This window comes from Rhineura floridana, chromosome 1, assembly GCF_030035675.1.
Source record: "Rhineura floridana isolate rRhiFlo1 chromosome 1, rRhiFlo1.hap2, whole genome shotgun sequence".
NCBI classification, from domain to species: Eukaryota; Metazoa; Chordata; class Lepidosauria; order Squamata; family Rhineuridae; genus Rhineura; species Rhineura floridana.
In genome coordinates, this window is record NC_084480.1 from 169,689,711 (window position 1) to 169,709,462 (window position 19,752).

Here is a 19,752-nt window from a genome sequence, read left to right on the forward strand (position 1 = left end):
CAGAACACAAAGTTTGCCAGGAGGAACCTTTCCACTGGCCCATACATTGTTTTCATCCCCTATCTCTTGAGAGAGAAGGTTCAAGCAGAGATTTATGCTAAAGGAGGAAAGAAAGGAAGAGGATGAGCATCATGGTGATGAGACGGATATGTGAAAAAGGGCAGGGGTCAATGAGTAGTCCTGGACAGGGGCCAGAGAACATAATTTCTATACTCCAGCAATTTGGCTCAGGGATGTCCCATATCCAGATCATAAGACTGCTCCACTGTATCCTAATTAAAAGTTGAATTACAATGTGAGATAACCATATACGTACTCATGTCAATTAGGTACCCAACCCACAATCCAGTTAAACTGAAATACTTGGGTTTTAGCCAACAAAACTACACTGGTTTACATTCAGGAACTTTAGCTGAACTCAGCAGCGGATCTGATGACCTGTTCATAAAAGTATGGCTTTAAACAGATTAAACAGATTATAAATCTGTTTACTTTTTTTCATAAAATCCGGAAAATATTGCACACCTCAAAAGTAAATTTAATTAATAAGAAAAAAATAATAAGAGCAGAAAGAACTAAGAAAAGGCAAAGACAAATAAATTCTGTATACTCTATGTATTTTAATACAACTCAAAACCATACTGTATCTCAGGGAGGCGTACATTCCTTTGACAATATTCCAAAAAAAAGACACCAAATTTGTTTTGTCATCATTCTGTTTTCTTGGATCTCAAAAAAAATTGGTCAGTTTCCATATTAGAGCAAAATCTCAAGTTTATCAATCCATGAATAATGAATATTGAATTCTACTGTGGACCTACAAGCAACTTTCTTGTGGTGGCTGTCATATATAAAAGTATTTCTCTTCTTTCCTTATCAAATGTTCTGTATATAATAACAAGAAGTCATCTTGTAATTCATATCCCAATATCAACAAATGCTGGCTGACCTTTGCGAGTATTACCAATTTGGAGAATGCCCTGGAATTAGGAATGATTGGCAAACTCATTTAACAGTAATTCAAGATTTATCATCCAAAATATACTCTTAGAAGACAAGTCAGAATGTAATAGACAACAGCATACTGTTCATATTGTGACAACTTTGAATCATATATCTGTATTGACCAACAAAGAAAAGTCGTTTTCTCGGGTAGAAACGTGTTTGGTCTACAGTATAACTGTTTGTTATATGTCTTGGGTTGTCACACTAGAGCTGGCTATATCAGCTGGTATTTGGATATAATTACATATCTATGCTTATAGAATCATAGAATAGAAGAGTTGGAAGGGGCCTACAAGGCCATCGGGTCCAACCCCCTGCTCAATGCAGGAATCCAAATCAAAGCATTCCCGACAGATGGCTGTCCAGCTGCTTCTTGAATGCCTCCGGTGTCGGAGAGCTCACTACCTCTCTAGGTAATTGGTTCCATTGTCGTATGGCTCTAACAGTTAGAAAGTTTTTCCTGATGTCCAGTCGAAATCTGGCTTCCTGCAACTTGAGCCCATTATTCCGTGTCCTGCACTCTGGGACGACCGAGAAGAGATCCCGGCCCTCCTCTATGTGATAACCTTTCATGTACTTGAAGAGTGCTATCATATCTCCCCTCAGTCTTCTTTTCTCAGATACATAAACAAATCCTGTGCCAACCAACCCTCACCAAACGACCTCACTCCAACCAACTCAACAACTTCTCCCCCATCACTCACAAACCTCCATTTATACCTTCAGCCAGCCAGCCACTCAGCCAATCATCATCCAGCATACTTCAGCTTCTCACCCATGTACTCCCCCTTTCTCTCTCAGTCAATTACCATACATCACCTAATAGACCCGCACTTACCATATTTACAGATGCTTAACCTACAGGAACATCACAGTAACCTTTCACGTACTTGAAGAGTGCTGTCATATCTCCCCTCAGTCTTCTATTATCCAGGCTAAACATGCCCAGTTCTTTCAGTCTCTCCTCATAGGGCTTGGTTTCCAGTCCCCTGATCATCTTTGCTGCCCTCCTCTGTTTGTCTGCATCCTTCTTGAAGTGCAGAGACCAGAACTGGATGCAGTATTCAACATGAGGCCTAACCAGTGCTGAATAGAGGGGAACTAGTACTTCACGCAATTTGGAAACTATACTTCTGTTAATGCAGCCTAATATAGCATTTGCCTTTTTTGCAGCCACATCACACTGTTGGTTCATATTCAGCTTGTGATCAATGACAATTCCAAGATCCTTCTCACATGTTGTATTGCTGAGCCAAGTATTCCCCATCTTATAACTGTGCATTTGGTTTCTTTTTCCTAAGTGAAGAACTTTGCATTTATCCCTGTTGAATTTCATTCTGTTGTTTTCAGCCCAATGCTCCAGCTTATCAACGTCCCTTTGAATTTTCTTTCTGTCTTCCACGGTATTAGCTATGCCCCCCCAACTTTGTATTATATTTGATAAGCATGCTTTGCACCGCCTCATCCAAGTTGTTAATAAAAATGTTAAAGAGCACTGGGCCCAGGACCGATCCCCGTGGTACCCCACTCGTTACTTCTGCCCAGTTTGAGAAGGAACCATGGATAAGCACTCTTTGAGTACGATTCTGGAGCCAATTGTGGATTCATCTGATAGTTGTTTCATCCAGCCCACATTTAGCTAGCTTGCTAATCAGAATACCATGGGGCACTTTGTCAAAAGCTTTGCTAAAGTCGAGATATATTAAGTCCACAGCATTCCCACAGTCTACAAGGGAGGCTACCCGGTCAAAAAATGAGATGAGATTAGTTTGGCACGATTTGTTCTTCATAAATCCATGTTGGCACCTAGCATTGCTTTCAAGGTGCTTACAGATTGACTGCTTTATAATCTGTTCCAGAATTTTTCCAGGGATTGATGTTAGGCTGACTGGTCTGTAGTTCCCCGGTTCTTCCTTCTTGCCCTTTTTGAAGATAGGGACAATATTAGCTCTCCTCCAGTCATCCGGCACTTCACTGGTCCTCCATGATTTCGCAAAGATAATATACAGCGGTTCTCAGAGTTCTTCAGCCAGTTCCTTCAATACTCTAGGATGCAGTTTATCGGGCCCTGGAGATTTGAACTCGTTCAAAGTGATTAGGTATTCCTTTGAACTCGTTCAAAGCGATTAGGTATTCCTCATAATAATGAGATTTCAGGTATTCTATTCATTGATATATTTTTGGGGTTTTGTATCTTATTATATATACACAATTTTTTCTCAGGAAATTAAAGTTGGAAACTGTTTTCTAATAATTAATTTTCGTATTGTATTTTATAGGGTTAGACATAAATAAAACAATGGCCCGCAGACTGGAAGCATTCAATATACATCCCAATTCCAAAGAAAGGGGATCCCGGGGAATACAGTAATTATCAAACTATTGCCTTAATATCCCATGCAAGTAAAGTAATGCTCAAGATTCTACCACAAAGGCTCTTACCATATATGGAGTGAGAAATGCCAGATGTTCAAGCTGGATTTAGAAAGGAAAGAGGCACCAGAGATCATATCGCAAACATATGTTGGATAATGAAACAGACCAAGGAATTTCAGAAGAAAATCAACCTGTGCTTTACAGATTACAGCAAAGCCTTTGATTGTGTAGATCATGAAAAACTTTGGAATGCTTTAAAAGAAATGGGGGTGCCACAACGTCTGATTGTCCTGATGTGCAACCTATACTCTGGACAAGAGGCTACTGTAAGGACAGAATATGGAGAAACCCAGTGTTTCCCCATTATAAAGGGTGTGAGACAGGGGTGTATTTTATCACTCTATTTGTTTAATCTATATGCAGAACATATACGGAGAGCGGGATTGAACCAAGATGAAAGAAGCGTGAAAATTGGAGGGAAAAATATCAATAATTTAAGATATGCAGACGTTAACATAATACTAGCAGAAACCAGTAATGATCTGAAACAAATGCTGATGAAAGTTAAAGAGGAAAGCACAAAACCAGGACTACAGCTGAACGTCAAAAAGACTAAAGTAATGACAACAGCAGATTTATGTAACTTTAAAGTCAACAATGAGGACACTGAACTTGTCAAGGATTATCAATACCTTGGCACAGTCATTAACCAAAATGGAGACAATAGTCAAGAAATCAGAAGAAGGCTAGGACTGGGGAGGGCAGCTATGAGAGAACTAGAAAGAGTCCTCAAATAAAAAAAGGAACACCAAAGTCAGGGTAATTCAGACCATGGTATTCCCGATCTCTATGTATGGATGTGAAAGTTGGACAGTGAAAAAAGTGGGTAAGAGAAAAATCAACTTATTTGAAATGTGATGTTAGAGACCTTTGCAGATACCATGGACTGTGAAAAAGACAAATAATTGGGTGTTAGAACAAATAAAACTAGAACTATCACTAGAAGCTAAAATGATGAAACTGTGGTTATCCTACTTTGGACACATAATGAGAAGACATGATTCACTAGAAAAGACAATAATGCTGGGAGAAACAAAAGGGAGTAGAAAAAGAGGAAGACTAAACAAGAGATGGATTGATTCCATAAAGGAAGCCACAGACCAGAATTTACAAGATCTGAACAGGGTGGTTTATAACAAATGCTATTGGAGGGCGCTGATTCATAGGATTGCCATAAGTCGTAACCGACTTGAAGGCACAAAACACACACACACAGACATACAAACCCAATTTTGTATTGTTGTTCATCTTAGGAAGTTGGGTTTATATTTCCATGTTTTTTTATCCATTCATATCCCAATACGTCAAATATTAAATTTGTAGATTTCACACAGAATTTCTGGATTATACAGCATTTCCACCACATATGATGTCACCTGATTCTTTCCTACACCTCCTTCATGTTTTTGGATAGTTCTTATTAATTTTATTGATCAGCACTGGAGTTAGATACTATCTCAACATTACTTTAAAACAGTTTCCCTTATTGTTCATATTTCATGAGAACGTATGGGTTTTATTCCAGAATTTGTCCCAGACCTCCATGGAGATAATTACAACCAACATCTTGTGCTCATATAACCATGTAGTATTTCACTTGCTCAAGCTCACTATCACTGTTCAACAGCAATTTGTATATTCTAGATATACAAACATAGGCTATGCTTTTCAGTCTTTGAAATCTGTCTCCCTTAACAAATTGCTTGTTGTCAAATACTCTAATAATCCAGTCCCTGGATGGCATCTAGAAAATCTGTTCCAGACTATGGTGATGTCTAATTAAGTTTTCTGATTCTCTTATATGTATGCTAGGTGGTTTTATTGGTTAGACAAATCAGAACAGAAATTTCAATACGGGGACAGGACTATAATGGTCCTATCTAAAACCAATGTGGATTTTCAAAATGCATATGTCATCTTATTTGAGAGTACCCATTCAAAATCTTTAGATCTAAATAGGTTATTCCTTCTCAGGTTTTAAAGCTATGATCTGAGTCTGGATACTCCAATACAGATTGTAAAGGATGTATTTTGGGGCTTTATAACCATTTACTACAAACCCATACCAACCAATGTGAAACTAAAAAGATAGAACCAATAGATCAAAACCAATAAAAACTATTTCCCCAGAGTATTTTGTGTGAGGGAGGGAGTGGTGTCAGTTGAGTCTATATTATGTGTAACAAGCTGGATAAACTCTTTAGTAAACTGGATATTAGAGAATCCTCAATATCATAATTCAATGCAGAGCTCTTGTAATCTTTTGAATTATATAACAGATAATGGTAATAGCATGAAAACATACCTGATTATGAACTTCCATGTGTTTGCATGAAAGGCATGGTCTATGCTGGAAATAGCAGAACAGATCTCCAGCAAAATATGAACTGCTGCAGAGCAAAGCACAAAAAGGAAATGCAAGGAAAGTTCAGCATCTAACACAGCAAACATTACTCGCTGTAATCAATACACTGAAGAGCATTTCCCTGTGTTCACCATAGTATTTCAGTAATGGATGAACTTTTAATTACTTTCATGTCACATTTAGGTACATGGTACTAAATTTGGGATGTGGTTTATCCATAAACCCTGGCATAATACTTATAGGCTTTGGACTGATGAGGAACATCAACTTCCACAAAAGGGAATAGGTACATGGTAAATGGAAATGGACCGCCTTCAAGTCGATCCCAACTTATGGCGACCCTATGAATAGGGTTTTCATGGTAAGTGGTATTCAGAGGGGGTTTACCATTGACTCCCTCTGAGGCTAGTCTCCCCAGCTGGCTAGGGCCTGCTCACATTGCCACAGCTGCACAAGACAGCCCCTTCATTGTCGACAACTGCCAGCTGAGGGACAACTGGGCTCCTTGGGACTATGCAGCTTTCCCAAGGCTGCACAGGTGGCAGGGCACGTAACCCCTGAGCCACTCACTGTGGGGTAATCTTTAGCTGGCCCTTTACACCCAGGAGACACAAGCGGGGATTTGAACTCACAGACTCTGGACTCCCAGCCAGGCTCTTCTCCCCACTGTGCTATACCAGCTGTAAGTACATGGTAGCAGCTTATACATTTTGAAGACTTAGTGCCTAGCATCAGTGCTCTCTTTAAACTGCATACTTTGTATACACACCTGATACTATAACTGCTATACTGTCTTCAGCTGCACAGGAGTTCACAGATACCATCTCAAGCAGCTCCATAAACTGCTTTTGCAAAGTGTAGGCCTCCTTAAACAGAGACTGGAGTAAATCAGAAAACAAGTGGAGGCACTCACTGTACAATGATTCACTATTCTGCAAAATAATTAAAATTGGAGAGAAAATGAACACATTATTAACTGAAGATTGCTTCCTTCCCCTCCCTCCTCCACAGGTATTGTATTTAAACAGAAGGGTGACAAGAGCAACTCCCATTTGGTCATCTTTGCATGGGGAGAGAGATAGAAAGATAGTCTTCCTAGATAGCTAGGCTGCCACTGACCTATGCTTATTCCTTCCGTGATAGCTCCCTCAGAGCTATTCACATCTCTGACTCACCATCCTGTTTTCTCTTCTTTGCAGACCACTGGAGGAGAAAGAGCCATGTTCTCTTTGTCTCCTCTCCTCTAGTATGAGGGGCAATGCCCAGGTACTTCAACCTCGAACTTAGATAGCTAGGCAGAAGTAGCACTCTTGCTATCCAGTATGTATTTCTATTAATAAAGTAGTCTTTTCTTATTTTGAAATCAAGTCTAAGTCTGATTAAAGCAAGGTAAAAGCTCGGTTTCTCAGGTAAAATCATACCTACGCAGCACAGAGCGCTGAGCAAGCTACGCCAAGCTAAACTCTGCTAATTTACTATAATTTGTATTAGAGTCATCACCTGGCAAGGCCTCAAGTTGAAGGGCAAGAGCAAAGGGCTCTTGTCCTGTGGCTTTCAACTGAGAGCAAGCAGCCTGAGCATGAGATGCTGGCCAACAGAATATCACAATGGAGCAGGTCAATTTGCTGATAGAGAGTTGGTTGCCTACAACAAAAATGGGACAGAATAGACTTTTTTATTCAAAGTACCGCCCCAAGTGGTTTACAGACATGTTAAAAATATAATGTAAGACAACTATCAGTGTGTTTCTTGAATTTCTAATCTGCATTATTATTTATTTATTAAATTTATTTATTAAATTTATTAGTCACCCATCTGGCTGGTTGTCCAGCCACTCTGGGCGACGTACAAGATAAAAAACAATACATTAAAACGTTAAAATTTAAAACCATAACCGTAAAAACCTAACCCACCCCAAAAGCCTGCCTGAAGAGCCAGGTTTTCAAGGCCCGGCGGAAGCTCATCATAGAAGGGGCATGGCAGAGATAATTTGGGAGAGAGTTCCACAGGGTGGGGGCCACTATTAGGGGCGAGAATGATTTTTAGTAACATTCATGTGAAGTTTTAGATAAATATTGTAATTATGTTATATCCTGTTACTGTATATTGGTGTACTTCTGTTTTGGGCAAGGCAGTTGAGCGGGTGGTGGCGAAGCAGTTGCAAGCACATTCGGAGGAAGCGGATTATCTGGATCCATTTCAGTCGGGCTTCAGGCCTGGACATGGGACTGAAACAGCCTTGGTTGCCTTGGTGGATGATATGAGGAAAGCGTTGGATAGGGGTGAATGCACCTTCCTCGTCCTCCTGGATCTCTCAACAGCGTTTGATACCATTGACCACGGTATCCTTCTGGACCGCCTGGAGAGGTTAGGCATAGGGGGCACTGTACTGCGGTTGTTCCATTCCTTCCTCTCTGGTAGGCACCAGAGAGTGGCATTGGGGGATGAGGTTTCAGACCCTTGGCCTCTCATTTGTGGGGTGCCAAAGGGTTCCATCCTCTCCCCGTTGCTGTTTAACATCTATATAAAGCCGCTGGGGGCTATCATCAGGAGATTTGGGCTGCAATGTCACCAATATGCGGATGACACGCAGCTCTATCTCTCATTTAAATCTTCACTGAGAGTGGCTGTAAAAACCCTGTCCAAGTGCCTGGAGTCGGTGAGTGGCTGGATGGGAAGGAATAAGCTGAAACTGAAACCTGACAAAAGCAAGGTACTGTTCGTGGCAGACAAAGGAAGGTTGGGGGATTTGGACCTGGTGCTCAATGGGGTACAAATGCCCCTGAGAGACCAGGTCTGCAGCCTGGGGCTCATTCTTGACTCCCAACTGTCCATGGAAGCTCAGGTTTCGGCTGTGAGCCGGGTGGCGCTGTATCAACTAAATCTGATACGGAGGCTACGCCCCTACCTTCCCAATCTTCTGCTCCCATCGGTGGTACACGCTCTGGTCTCCTCTTGCCTAGACTACTGTAATGCGCTCTATGTGGGGCTATCCTTGAAAACGGTCCGGAAGCTGCAACTGGTACAGAATGCAGCGGCGCGCCTGATTAAAAGCAGCCGCCGGTGAGATCACATCACTCCAGTGCTGAAAGAGTTGCACTGGTTACCAGTTGCTTGCCGGGGCCAATTCAAGGTGTTGGTTTTGACCTTTAAATCTCTACACAGTTTCGGCCCAGTCTATCTGAAGGAGCGCCTCCAGCATCATTAGCTATGCAGCCCAACAAGATCAGCCTCAAAAGACCTTCTCTCCATCCCACCAGTTAAAACAGCCAGTCTGGTGAGGACTAGGGAGAGGGCTTTTTCAGTTGTGGCTCCCACCCTGTGGAACTCCCTCCCAAATGATCTCCGCCATGCCCCTTCTATGATGAGCTTCTGCCAGGCCTTGAAGACCAGGCTCTTCAGGCAGGCTTTTGGGGTGCGCCAGGTTTTATCTTCATTGTTTTTAGATTTTCAGTGTCTAATGTATTTGTATATTTATTTTGTACGTCGCCCAGAGTGGCTGGATAACCAGCCAGATGGGCGACTAATAAATAAATAAATAAACTGCATATGATTTCTTTTTGTTTTACTCATGTACATGTTTAGAGATTTATTACTCAATATATAACTTAAAATGTGGGCTATTATTATTAGCAGCTGCACTGAATGTGGAATTTATATTGCTTTTTATTGAAATGTAAACCGCTTTGAGATTTCTTGAAATATAAAACAGTATGCAAGTTAAATAAATACACACATCAGCAGTAGGTGTCAAAAGTATATTTTCAACTAATGCATAACCTAGGTAATTTCTGTTTATAATCTGTAGCTGCTAAACACTAAGTACAAAATGTCACTACATAGCATGGGAGATGTAGTCCAGAACTTATCCCAGACAAAATAACAAAGCGTATTGGGACCCCTTACAGGCTAACAGGTATTATGGACAGACACTTTTGTGTCCATAAAGTGCCACAAGACTCCTTGTTGTTTTTCCTGCAATAGACTAACATAGCCACCTTTCGGGAAATTATCCTAGAGAAATAGCAAGTATCAGGATAATATTTATTGAACTGTACTCAAGCTTTCTCAATATTGATTTTAATACAAACAGACCAACACTGGAAATTGTTTGCACCAATCTTGCAGTAAAGTTACAAATCCTCCAATAACCTTGTTTAACACTGAGATACCCATGACACTGAAGTTTCACAATCAGTTACAGGTCTCAGAATCCAGTGAGAATGCAGGTCTGAACAAGCACCTAATTTGTCTTGAAAAACTTCTGACAACCGAAGAACAGGTAAAGTCTGCAATACTATTCGAAATCAAACTCCAGCATTTCAATAGCTTTTTAAAAAAGAAGCAGCAGCTTGCAACTGTTTCTTATCTATGAAATCATGAATATTACAGGCTTAGTAAACTATGAAGCTCACCTTGCAGTGTACAAATGTGTTCTTAACCACATGAAGAACGCAAGAGGGAAGACTGTAGACATGTTCTAAGGGCACAATATCCTGTGTAGTACATATGTGTCGCACACACCCTGTTAATGCTTCCAACACATGTACCAGACTCTGTAAGAAAAAAAAAGTATTATTAATAGAAGGGGCTTCCACCCCATCCCCACCACCTACCCCAGAAAAGGGAATCCCAGGCACCCCTCTGCCTCACCAACCCCCCCAAGGCCCCCAGGCAACCTTTCACCCCTCCCTCAAGTTGCCAAGCCGCCTTTCCCCCGCCCTTTCCTCAGGTCGCCAAGCCACCTCCCACCCCACCTTCTTCTGTGAGGGAAGCAGGAGGAAGAGTCACACAGGAAGGACAGACGGGGTAGGCATTCAGCAACTGTCCTGCTCCCCTGCCACTTCCCTCCTTCTCCATTGGTGAGGTAGGTGATGGCACCAACAACAGATGAGCAGGACTCTTGCTGAGGAACTGCCCCAGCCAGTTGTGACTGTCACCGTCTTCCTGCCTTTCTGGCCACCTTCCCTGGCCAGCCCCCCTCACCCACCCTACCCGCTCACGTCTTGCCCCCTCCCTCTCCCCACTGCTACCACCCCCACCCCCAGTGTGCCTCCCTCACCCACTTGCCAGCCTACCACCACTGCCATGACACAGCAGCATTTGGAAGGCTGCCATCATGTGATTACAGCATGCTGGCAGCATGAAAAAATACTGTACAGTAGGGCCCCACTCATACGGCAGGTTATGTTCCAGACCTCCGCTTAAAAGCAAACCCCGCCAAAAAGCGGAACTCCTTCAATAAAATGGCGCCCAACACCCGAAAAATGCCGTAAAAGCAGAACAAGCACCTTATGAGTGGGGCCTTAACTCTAATTTTAGCTGCCTTATTAGCAGAATGCTGAAAAGTGGGGGCCTACTGTATGTATGAAAAAGCATAAGTGGAGGTTATCTAAACAAAATTTCAACACAAATCAAAAGCTTTAGCGAAGCTTATCTATTTCGTAAAGTATTGTGCTGAAGAGAGTGCAAATTGGCTTCTTGCCTGCCACTGCAACCCCAGTTTTTCAAACTGTTGTGATGATGTGGGAAAACCTGATCTATCTTAAGCTCAGCAAGCAACTGGCTATGACAAGAGATCAAAATGCCCCCCCCAATAGCTTTCATCTCCCACCTGACTCTCACATTCCTCCTTCTCTACATGTCAATGGTGATGTTGGTGGCCGCTCCTCCTCCCCCAGCTTACTTTTTGATATTTTCTTGACACTTTAGCAGCAGCAGCAACAGCAGCAGCAGCAGCAATTAGCTGCCCACCCCTTTCTCCTGGCTTAATTTTTTTCTTTTGCTTCTGCTTTAGTGGAGTTGAAGTCCTGCACCCTCCCTGGTTTTATCTATGAAAGGAGGAGGTGGAGAGCTTTGCTAGGCAGGAAGGAGGCAGCACGGCTGCTGGCCATGGTTGCCAATATCAGATGTGCGGGCAATAACATGTTTTTAGATCCTTTTGAGCTTGCTACTGATTTTAATTATCTTTTGAATGCTCTTAAATACCTGCTTTTAACTGCCTTTTATTGAAAAATGTAATTTATTTTGTAAACTGCTTAGAAATTCTATTACAATCAAGCAATATATAAATGTTGTTAAATAAATAACTAAATGCCCTGATTCAGCTTCCCCTTTGGGATGGTCCTGGCCAGGTAAATTAGTCTATAGCACAGTAAATAGTGGCACCTTACCTATGATGCCTTTTCCAAATGTGACACAATGCATTTTTTCTTCCCCAAATTTAGCAATAACTAATTATTTCAAATATGACAGTACACATGGCTCCCCCAGTATGGTCAGCATGGATGAGAATGGGCAGTGACAAGTCAAATGCATATTAACAACACATCCTTGGCAAATAACATATGGTTCAAATCAGTACCAACCTGTCCATAAACATATAGAGCAGTGGTGCCCAAACTTTTTCCCATCACAGTCCACTTGAAAATTGCTAAGAGTCTTCATGGACCACTTAATGATTTATTTATTTTTTTGCCCATGGTAGCAATTGTAATATTGTAGCTGCACTAGATGCTATATAATGTTTAATTATATTTTATTGTTTTATTGCATTCCACAGACAGCTAACTTTAATTTTATTGTAATACAATAAAATATAAGAAATAAAAGCAATTAAAATAAATTAAAAATCAATATGAATCTTTAATGCAACTGATGTGCTATCTCCCATCTTCAAGCACAAATCAACAGGCATGTCATGGACCACCTGGATGAACTTTGCAGACTGGTGGTCCATGTACCACAATTAGGAAACCCCTGATCTGGAAGAAACATACTTCAATTTGCTGTCATGCAAATAATTCCTTTGTTCTCAAAGTAATATGTTATGTGTAGACAGACAAGATCCCTTTACAAAGGGAAATATTTATTAATTATGTATTCAATTTATATCCCACTCTTTCTCTCAAAGGAGCCCAGGGAGGCAAGCATAATAATATTTTTAAAAACATTCTAAGACAGTTTTAAAAAATCACATTTTCTCAGCCAATGATCTCACAGTTGCCAGGGACAGTATATTTTAGCCATCAGATGCTAAACATTTTAAAAGTCATCCTGAAAGTCAATCATGAGGGAAACAGACACTAGGGAGGGCATTCCACAAATACCACTGAGAATCCTGTTATGGATCAACACCAACGTGGAAGCCCCCAGGCCTTACCTTCCAACTGCAAGGCCGAAGATAGCTGATATTAGGGAAGGTGTTCTTTTATATACTTGGGCCCCAAGCCCTTTAGGGCTTTGTATGCTAGTACTAATACCCCAGTAACTCACTGGCAGCCACTGCGACGCTTTCTGGACTGGTGACACATGGTGCCATCGTCCTGCCCCCCTTACCAGCCTAACAGCTGCATTCTGCACTACCTGCAGCTTCTAGGCCATCTTCAAGGGCAACCGCACATACAGCACATTACAGTACTGCAGACGGGAGGTTACTAGGGCATGGACAACTGAAGTCAGGCTATCCCAGTACAGGAACAGTCATAGCTGGAGAATCAGCCTAAACTAGGGATAGGCCACAGAAGTCACTTGAGACTTCAGTGACAAGTTGGAATCCAGAAATACATCCAGACTACAAACCTGTTCCTTGAGGGGAGTGCAATCCCTCTCAGAACAGGCCATACACCTAATACCCAGACACAGGAACTGCCCACCCACAGCACCTTCATCTTATCAGGATTCAGCCTCAGTTTACTGACCCCCATCCATTCCATCACTGCTTGCAGACCAGGGCTGTGGAGTCAGTACGCCAAACCTTCGACTCTGACTCCTCTATTTTACTACTGTCCGACTCCGACTCCACCCAAAATTGCTTCCAACGCCACAGCCCTGGAAAGGGCTGTAAATGTCTTTTTAAATTGGAAGCTCTCATAGGAGCATTTTTAGCACTGCCTGAATATGCGCTGATCTTGGCATCACAGCATTTGTCTTCATCTGGGTCCTGTGTCATACACTGACACACAAAATGTTTTCCATCTTGAGTTATGATGAAATGCTCAACTACAGCTGACTTCATGGGAAGCTTCTTTTGACATTTTTAATTTATATTTTAAAAAATTTGTCAATCAAAATTTGAAGCTGGAGTTGGTACATTTCTACCGACTCCGACTCCACCCAAAATTGCTTCCGACTCTGACTCCGACTCCACGACTCCAACTCCACAGCCCTGTTGCAGACACTGGTCCAATACCTTCATAGCTCTCCAATCTCTCGTTAGAGCTGCGTATCATCCACATATTGATGGTACTGTGCTTCAAATCCCCAGATGACAGGTCCCAATGGTTTCATACAGATTTTAAATAGCACAGGAGACAGAATGAACCCCTGAGGGCCATGGAACCAAGCAACAATCTACTTTCTTGGAGCAAGGAGGGAAACCACTGTAATACAGTACCTCCAACTCCTATTGGTCAACGGTGTCAAAAGCTGCTGAGAGGTAAAGCAGAACCAACAGGGTTGGACTCCCCCTATCTCTCCCCCAATAAAAGTCATCAATCAGGACAACCAAGGCTGTTTTGATGCCAAAACCAGATCTGACATCAGAATGGAATGGATCTAGATCAGCAATTCCCACTGTGGGCAGTAGCACCTCCCTGGGGGGCATTACAGCCTTTCAGGGGGGCATTGGCATGACTACAAACTTTAGGGGGGCATTTGGGTTCATTAGCGGGTGTTGATATTTGGCGGTCTGATGCGACAGTTGAAGTATTTAAGTTTAATTTTATTTAATACACAAATCATTAATTTTTAAACTGTTTTGTCCCCAGTTAGAATGTATTTAATAGTCTCAATTCATGGAAATAACACTATAAATAGTGTGTGCTCTTTAGTAAAGAAATTCTGAATAGCAGCCAGTGTCATATCAAGGAATGGGGATATTAGCCACGCCCTGGCACTAGGTAATGTTCCAATGCTGTCTTGACGGATGTTGGAACCAATCACGAGAGAGTGTTTGATAAGCTGGGTGTATTGGTGGAGGGCGCATTCTTCCAACGGATGAGTGCCATGTGCAAACGGGTGACGCAGACAGTCAGTTATTCGCTGGCTTTCTTCAGGAATGGGACACACTCGCTACCCATTGTTTCTGTGATGTTTAAATGAACTTGTTTAACGAAACAATGCCGGTAAACTGAATGAGTTTGTTGTTAAGTAACACAATGTATTCTATTGGTTCATACTGTGTGGGATTAATTAGTTTTTGCTTATGTTTTTAGGATTTGTGAAATAACAACTCCTATATCTGCAATTTGTTTCTTGCGTGTAACTATGTATGTATATTAACAAATCATACTAAGAATTCAATGTGTAATCTAAGTGCAATAAAAAAGCATGATAAAAATGATCAGTAATAATAATTGAAAATACCTTTTATGCATTACTCATATTTTAAGGGAAGAATAGGAAGCATTGGCATATACTTAATCTGAGGGGGGCGTTGGGCACAAAAAGATTTTGCAAAGGGGCATTGGGTTGAAAAAGGTTGGGTAATGCTGATCTAGATAATCTGCTTCCTCCAGGCATACCTACAACTGACTGGCTCTTGAGCACCTTTCTGAGGAAGGGAATATTAGACTGACAGTAGTTTTCTAAAACCATTAGAGCCTGGGAGGACCTCTTCAAGAGAGGTCACACCATGGCCTCTTTCAAGGTGGTGGACATAATTTCCTCATGTACAGAAGCACTGAACACTCCCTGGACCTATCCAGTTGATTCCCTTCTTCTTGATGAACAGGGTCAAGAGGGCACATAGTCCATCTCACCACCACAAGCGTCCTGACCACATCCTTGGACTACAACAACTAAAACTGATTCCACAAACTACAATTTGATGGGGATCCAGGTATCTCCAACAAGCCTAAACCAACTGCATCATCTAGCTCAACACAAGACAAACTTTGTACACTAGAACCAAACCAGGACATGCACTCACAAATCTTCAAATAATTTACAGTTTTTATGCTGGTATACTCCGTCCCAAAATACTGCCAACAATGTGGGGAAATATATAACACTGCTGTTTTGAGAACTAATTCCACTAGATTTACCTGCAGATGGTTTCTTAATGTCTCACATAACTCTACATTCCAGCTTGTTAATCTTGTGGCTTGATTGGATATTTCATATATCAAAAGATCAAATAACTGTACTGTCTGTTAGAACAAAACAGATTGCAATTAAACTAATACTGGCAGAAAATCCAATATGGGTGTTCTGTATATTAACTGCAACCAAAATGTAGGGCATTGCCATATGATGGGATTATTGTTAACTCTAATGGCTTTTAAGAAGTAGGAGACAAAATCGGGGAGGACAATGTGATCAGTCAATGTGACAGTTAAATACAGAATCTCCATTTAAAGAAATAATGTACATCTGATTAACAATGCTAGAGAACTTTCAGAGGCATCAGGTCTGCCATGGTTTATGAAAGTCAAGATCCAAAGAACCCTGCATGGGGCTTCCAGTTTTTCTTTCTGGCTACACCCCATTTCACTACATCAGATTATGGTCTGGAGGGTTCCCCTGACATTTGCAAGCAGCTTTTCCGGGGACATGAGCAGCTACAGTGGGGATAAAGCATCAAAAGCTCAGGAACCTCTGCAGGACACCACACACAGACCTTTTGGATCCCAGTTAGTGCTGGACCAGATACAAGTTTTGTCTGATTCCACAATATGTTTCTTATAGGTTTTACTCGGAGCAGACCCACTGAAATTAATGAACCTAAGTTAGTCATATCTATTAACTTCAGTGGGTCTACTCTGAATAGAACTAGCACTGAATACCACACCATGTACTTAGTACAGATACACTATATTAGTATATTTTACTAGGAGTAGCCAGATCGGTATGGCACTGCCACAGAGCCAAACTCCGAGCAGCAGCATCACTGGCACTAACAAGGATGGTGGAGTGCAGAGTGCTGGGAAGACTGGGACAGTGCAAGTGCACCAACAGAGCAAATTCAACCCCAGCCATGCTACTGCCCTGCGCCAATGCTGTCAAAGTAAGAGGCAGTGACACAGGACATTCTTGTAGTTTACACATAATTCTTCTAAAACAGGATGCTTGCTAGAAGCATAAAATGCTAAAATAACTTGATATTATCTTCTTCTAACATGCTTTGCTATTAAATAATTTATGCTTTCTATAGTGCTACCCTCCAGCTCTCAGTGGCCCCTCCCTCCCCCAACTGCCACTACAGAGGTGTCTGAAGGACCATTTTGTCATGGAAGGAGTGAAGAAGCGTGAGGTATTGCCTCTATTCAGCTCTCACAGTGCCCCCCTAAAAAAACCCCAAACCTATAACCACAGAGGAAATCTGCACAACCATCTTGCCCTGAGGGGAGGGAGAAGCAATAACAACTTCTAAACAAGATCTTTTCAATCAATGGGAAAATATGTGGAAAAAAGGTTTGAAATTTACATTATGCTATAATCTTAAAGAAAATTTTTATAAAATGATGTATCGTTGGTATATGACTCCAGAAAAGTTGTCAAAAATGTACAGTAATGTTTCTAATGTATGTTGGAAATGTAAACAACAAGAAGGATCTTTTTATCATATGTGGTGGTTGTGTAAACAGGCAAAATTATTTTGGGCACAGATAGGTAGGATGATGCAAAAAATCTTAAAGATAAATATTCAGTCAAAACCAGAATTTTTTTTATTGGGTTTTATGGATAAACAAAAGGAAAAGAAATATGGAAGAATAATATTATATATGATCACGGCAGCAAGATTACTATATGCACAAAAGTGGAAAATGGAATCGATACCAACAATGGAAGAATGGCTATTGAAATTAATGGACTTAGTTGAGATGGACAAATTGACATGTCTTATTAGAGAAAAAACGACAGATACATTTCTTAAGGAATGGAAGCCTCTTTTGGACTTTTTGTTGAAAGAAAAAAATGAAATGATGATAATGGGATTTGACGATTAATTAAGATAGACTTTGGAAAAAAGTGAATTTCGTATGTTCTAGGAGACAGGTTTGATATATATTATATACTTATAGCTGATCTGTAACAAATCGGAAGTCAAGTTTTTCTTTTTCTTTTATTTTTTTTGTTGTATTGTTTTTGTTTTTATAAAAATTTGAATAATAAAAAATTATTATAAAAAAAATAATAAACAAGATCTTTTCCATTTTATTATAACTTTTTAAATTTACACTTCTAATAATCTTATGTAAACCACCTGAAATATAAATACTTCATATAAATAATAAAACAAATTTAAATGTAATCGTATTGTTTACTTTACAATGTTGGTGTGCAAAAAGGGTTTTTTAATCTCGTTCTACCTCATTCAGACAAGACTTTTTACAGGGCAATAGTCAACACTTTCTAGGTGGCAAGTCCCACCACGTGGCAGCAATAGGTGAACAAAATATTTTTAAGAATTTCAAGAGACAAAATCCCAATGCAGATAAAAGAACAAATCAATAAGTATCCAAATTCACTATGCCTTGCACATCTCAGACAACTGAGAACAGAGAAAGGTTTGTGTAATTCCACCTTTATTTCGACAACAATTTCTGGATGCGGGAATAATTCCTTTGTTCTTCATTTGTTAACAAAACTTCCAGATTCAGAAGTTTATTTTTATTGAGAGCCAAAGTTATATCAGAATGCAAGTTGAGGGTTTTTTGTTAACTAACATAAGCCAGTGCTAAACTATTATAAAATTGCTAAATCATTTCCCAACAATTTTGTATTCCCATTTTCTCCATAAAAATGAAGGAAACAGTTGCAAAACCTAGTATTTGTTAATTCCCCTGTTAAAACAAACAGTTCGCTGACACTGGGTCTAGTCAAGCTCCCATTAAAACAAGTAGTTAAATTGTAGTTTAAAAAATGCCATTCTTCTGGAAGAACAGCTCACAAATTATAACAGCCCAAAGTTAAGAATCAGCAATTTTTAATCCACACTTGCTGCTTTATAATAGTGTCATACCTTTGGTAATATTTTCGAGAAAAATGCTTGCTCCAGCTCAGAAACATTGATATGGGGTAGAAATCTCTCTGTTAGGATCCTTAAGACACCTGGGAATGTATAAGTTTAAGAAAACCTTTTTTTAAAAAAAAAAAGTACAAGACTAAGGGCACAATCCAATTTGTATATACAACAGGCTGAGGGGAAGTGGCTATCGTGGATTCCTGGCTGAGCTGGCTAGGTCCCAGCTCCTGGCGCAGCCACAGGGCAGCCAGCCAAACCTGACTCAGTCACGGATCCACTGGAAAAGCCCAGCCTGGCATAAGGAAGCTGGCGGAAGCAAGCATAAGGCCCAAAAAGGGGCGTTCTGGGGGGTGTTGAGGGAGGGACTGACACTACATCCAGGTCCTGTTCAGCTGCTTTCCGCAGCCCTGTTCCGGCAGCCAGTATGCCTGGAAAAGGGGTGGAGAAAGAAACATGTATTTTGTTTCCTTCTGCTGCGCCCTGCCAATGCAATCAGTGTCCTTCCCTCCCAGAGGCCTCCAAACAGCAGCTGGATGTGGCAGCCCCTTCCACCACCTCTGATTCTGCCAGCTGCGCTCCCGCTGGCCTCCAGCAAGATAGATTGCTCTGTTATATACTAGTAAATACTCTGAATACAACTTATTGCAGCTTTTTACAACAAATGTCATCAAATATATATGAAACTATTATTTTCGACTTAAAAGAAAATTAACATATGGATGACCAGAAATCATGTAGGATAATATTTTAAAGAGTGCACTTCTAATATACCTCTTCAAAAAGAAAAAAGTATGAAGCTTCTCTTGGAGGTGAAACAGATTTGTATGGGACTAAAGTGTGACTGCACTTAGGCAAATGTAGCAAACAAGTTCCCTTACCACTCTCTTCTTGCCCCAGAAAATTATCAAATTGTCAATGCTCCATAATGACTAGAGAAATAGTACTAATGGGGGAAGTCACACTCATTCCTCCACAG

The 19,752-nt window shown here is 40.8% G+C and overlaps 1 protein-coding gene across 4 annotated transcripts in view; it reads right to left on the reverse strand.

The window, feature by feature from the left end:
* FIRRM (FIGNL1 interacting regulator of recombination and mitosis) overlaps positions 1-19,752 on the reverse strand; it is a 102,671-nt gene that overhangs the window by 77,906 nt on the left and 5,013 nt on the right. For 2 of the 4 annotated variants that reach the window (XM_061585374.1, XM_061585344.1), the window contains exons 3-7: positions 18,774-18,862; positions 15,853-15,957; positions 10,222-10,362; positions 6,576-6,738; positions 5,747-5,831 (exon numbers count right to left, since the gene is read on the reverse strand). In XM_061585374.1, coding sequence (XP_061441358.1) covers positions 5,747-5,831; positions 6,576-6,738; positions 10,222-10,362; positions 15,853-15,957; positions 18,774-18,862 — 583 coding nt within the window. The remainder of the gene's footprint in view (positions 1-5,746; positions 5,832-6,575; positions 6,739-10,221; positions 10,363-15,852; positions 15,958-18,773; positions 18,863-19,752) is intronic. The other 2 variants (XM_061585355.1, XM_061585365.1) reach the window with 2 other exon arrangements.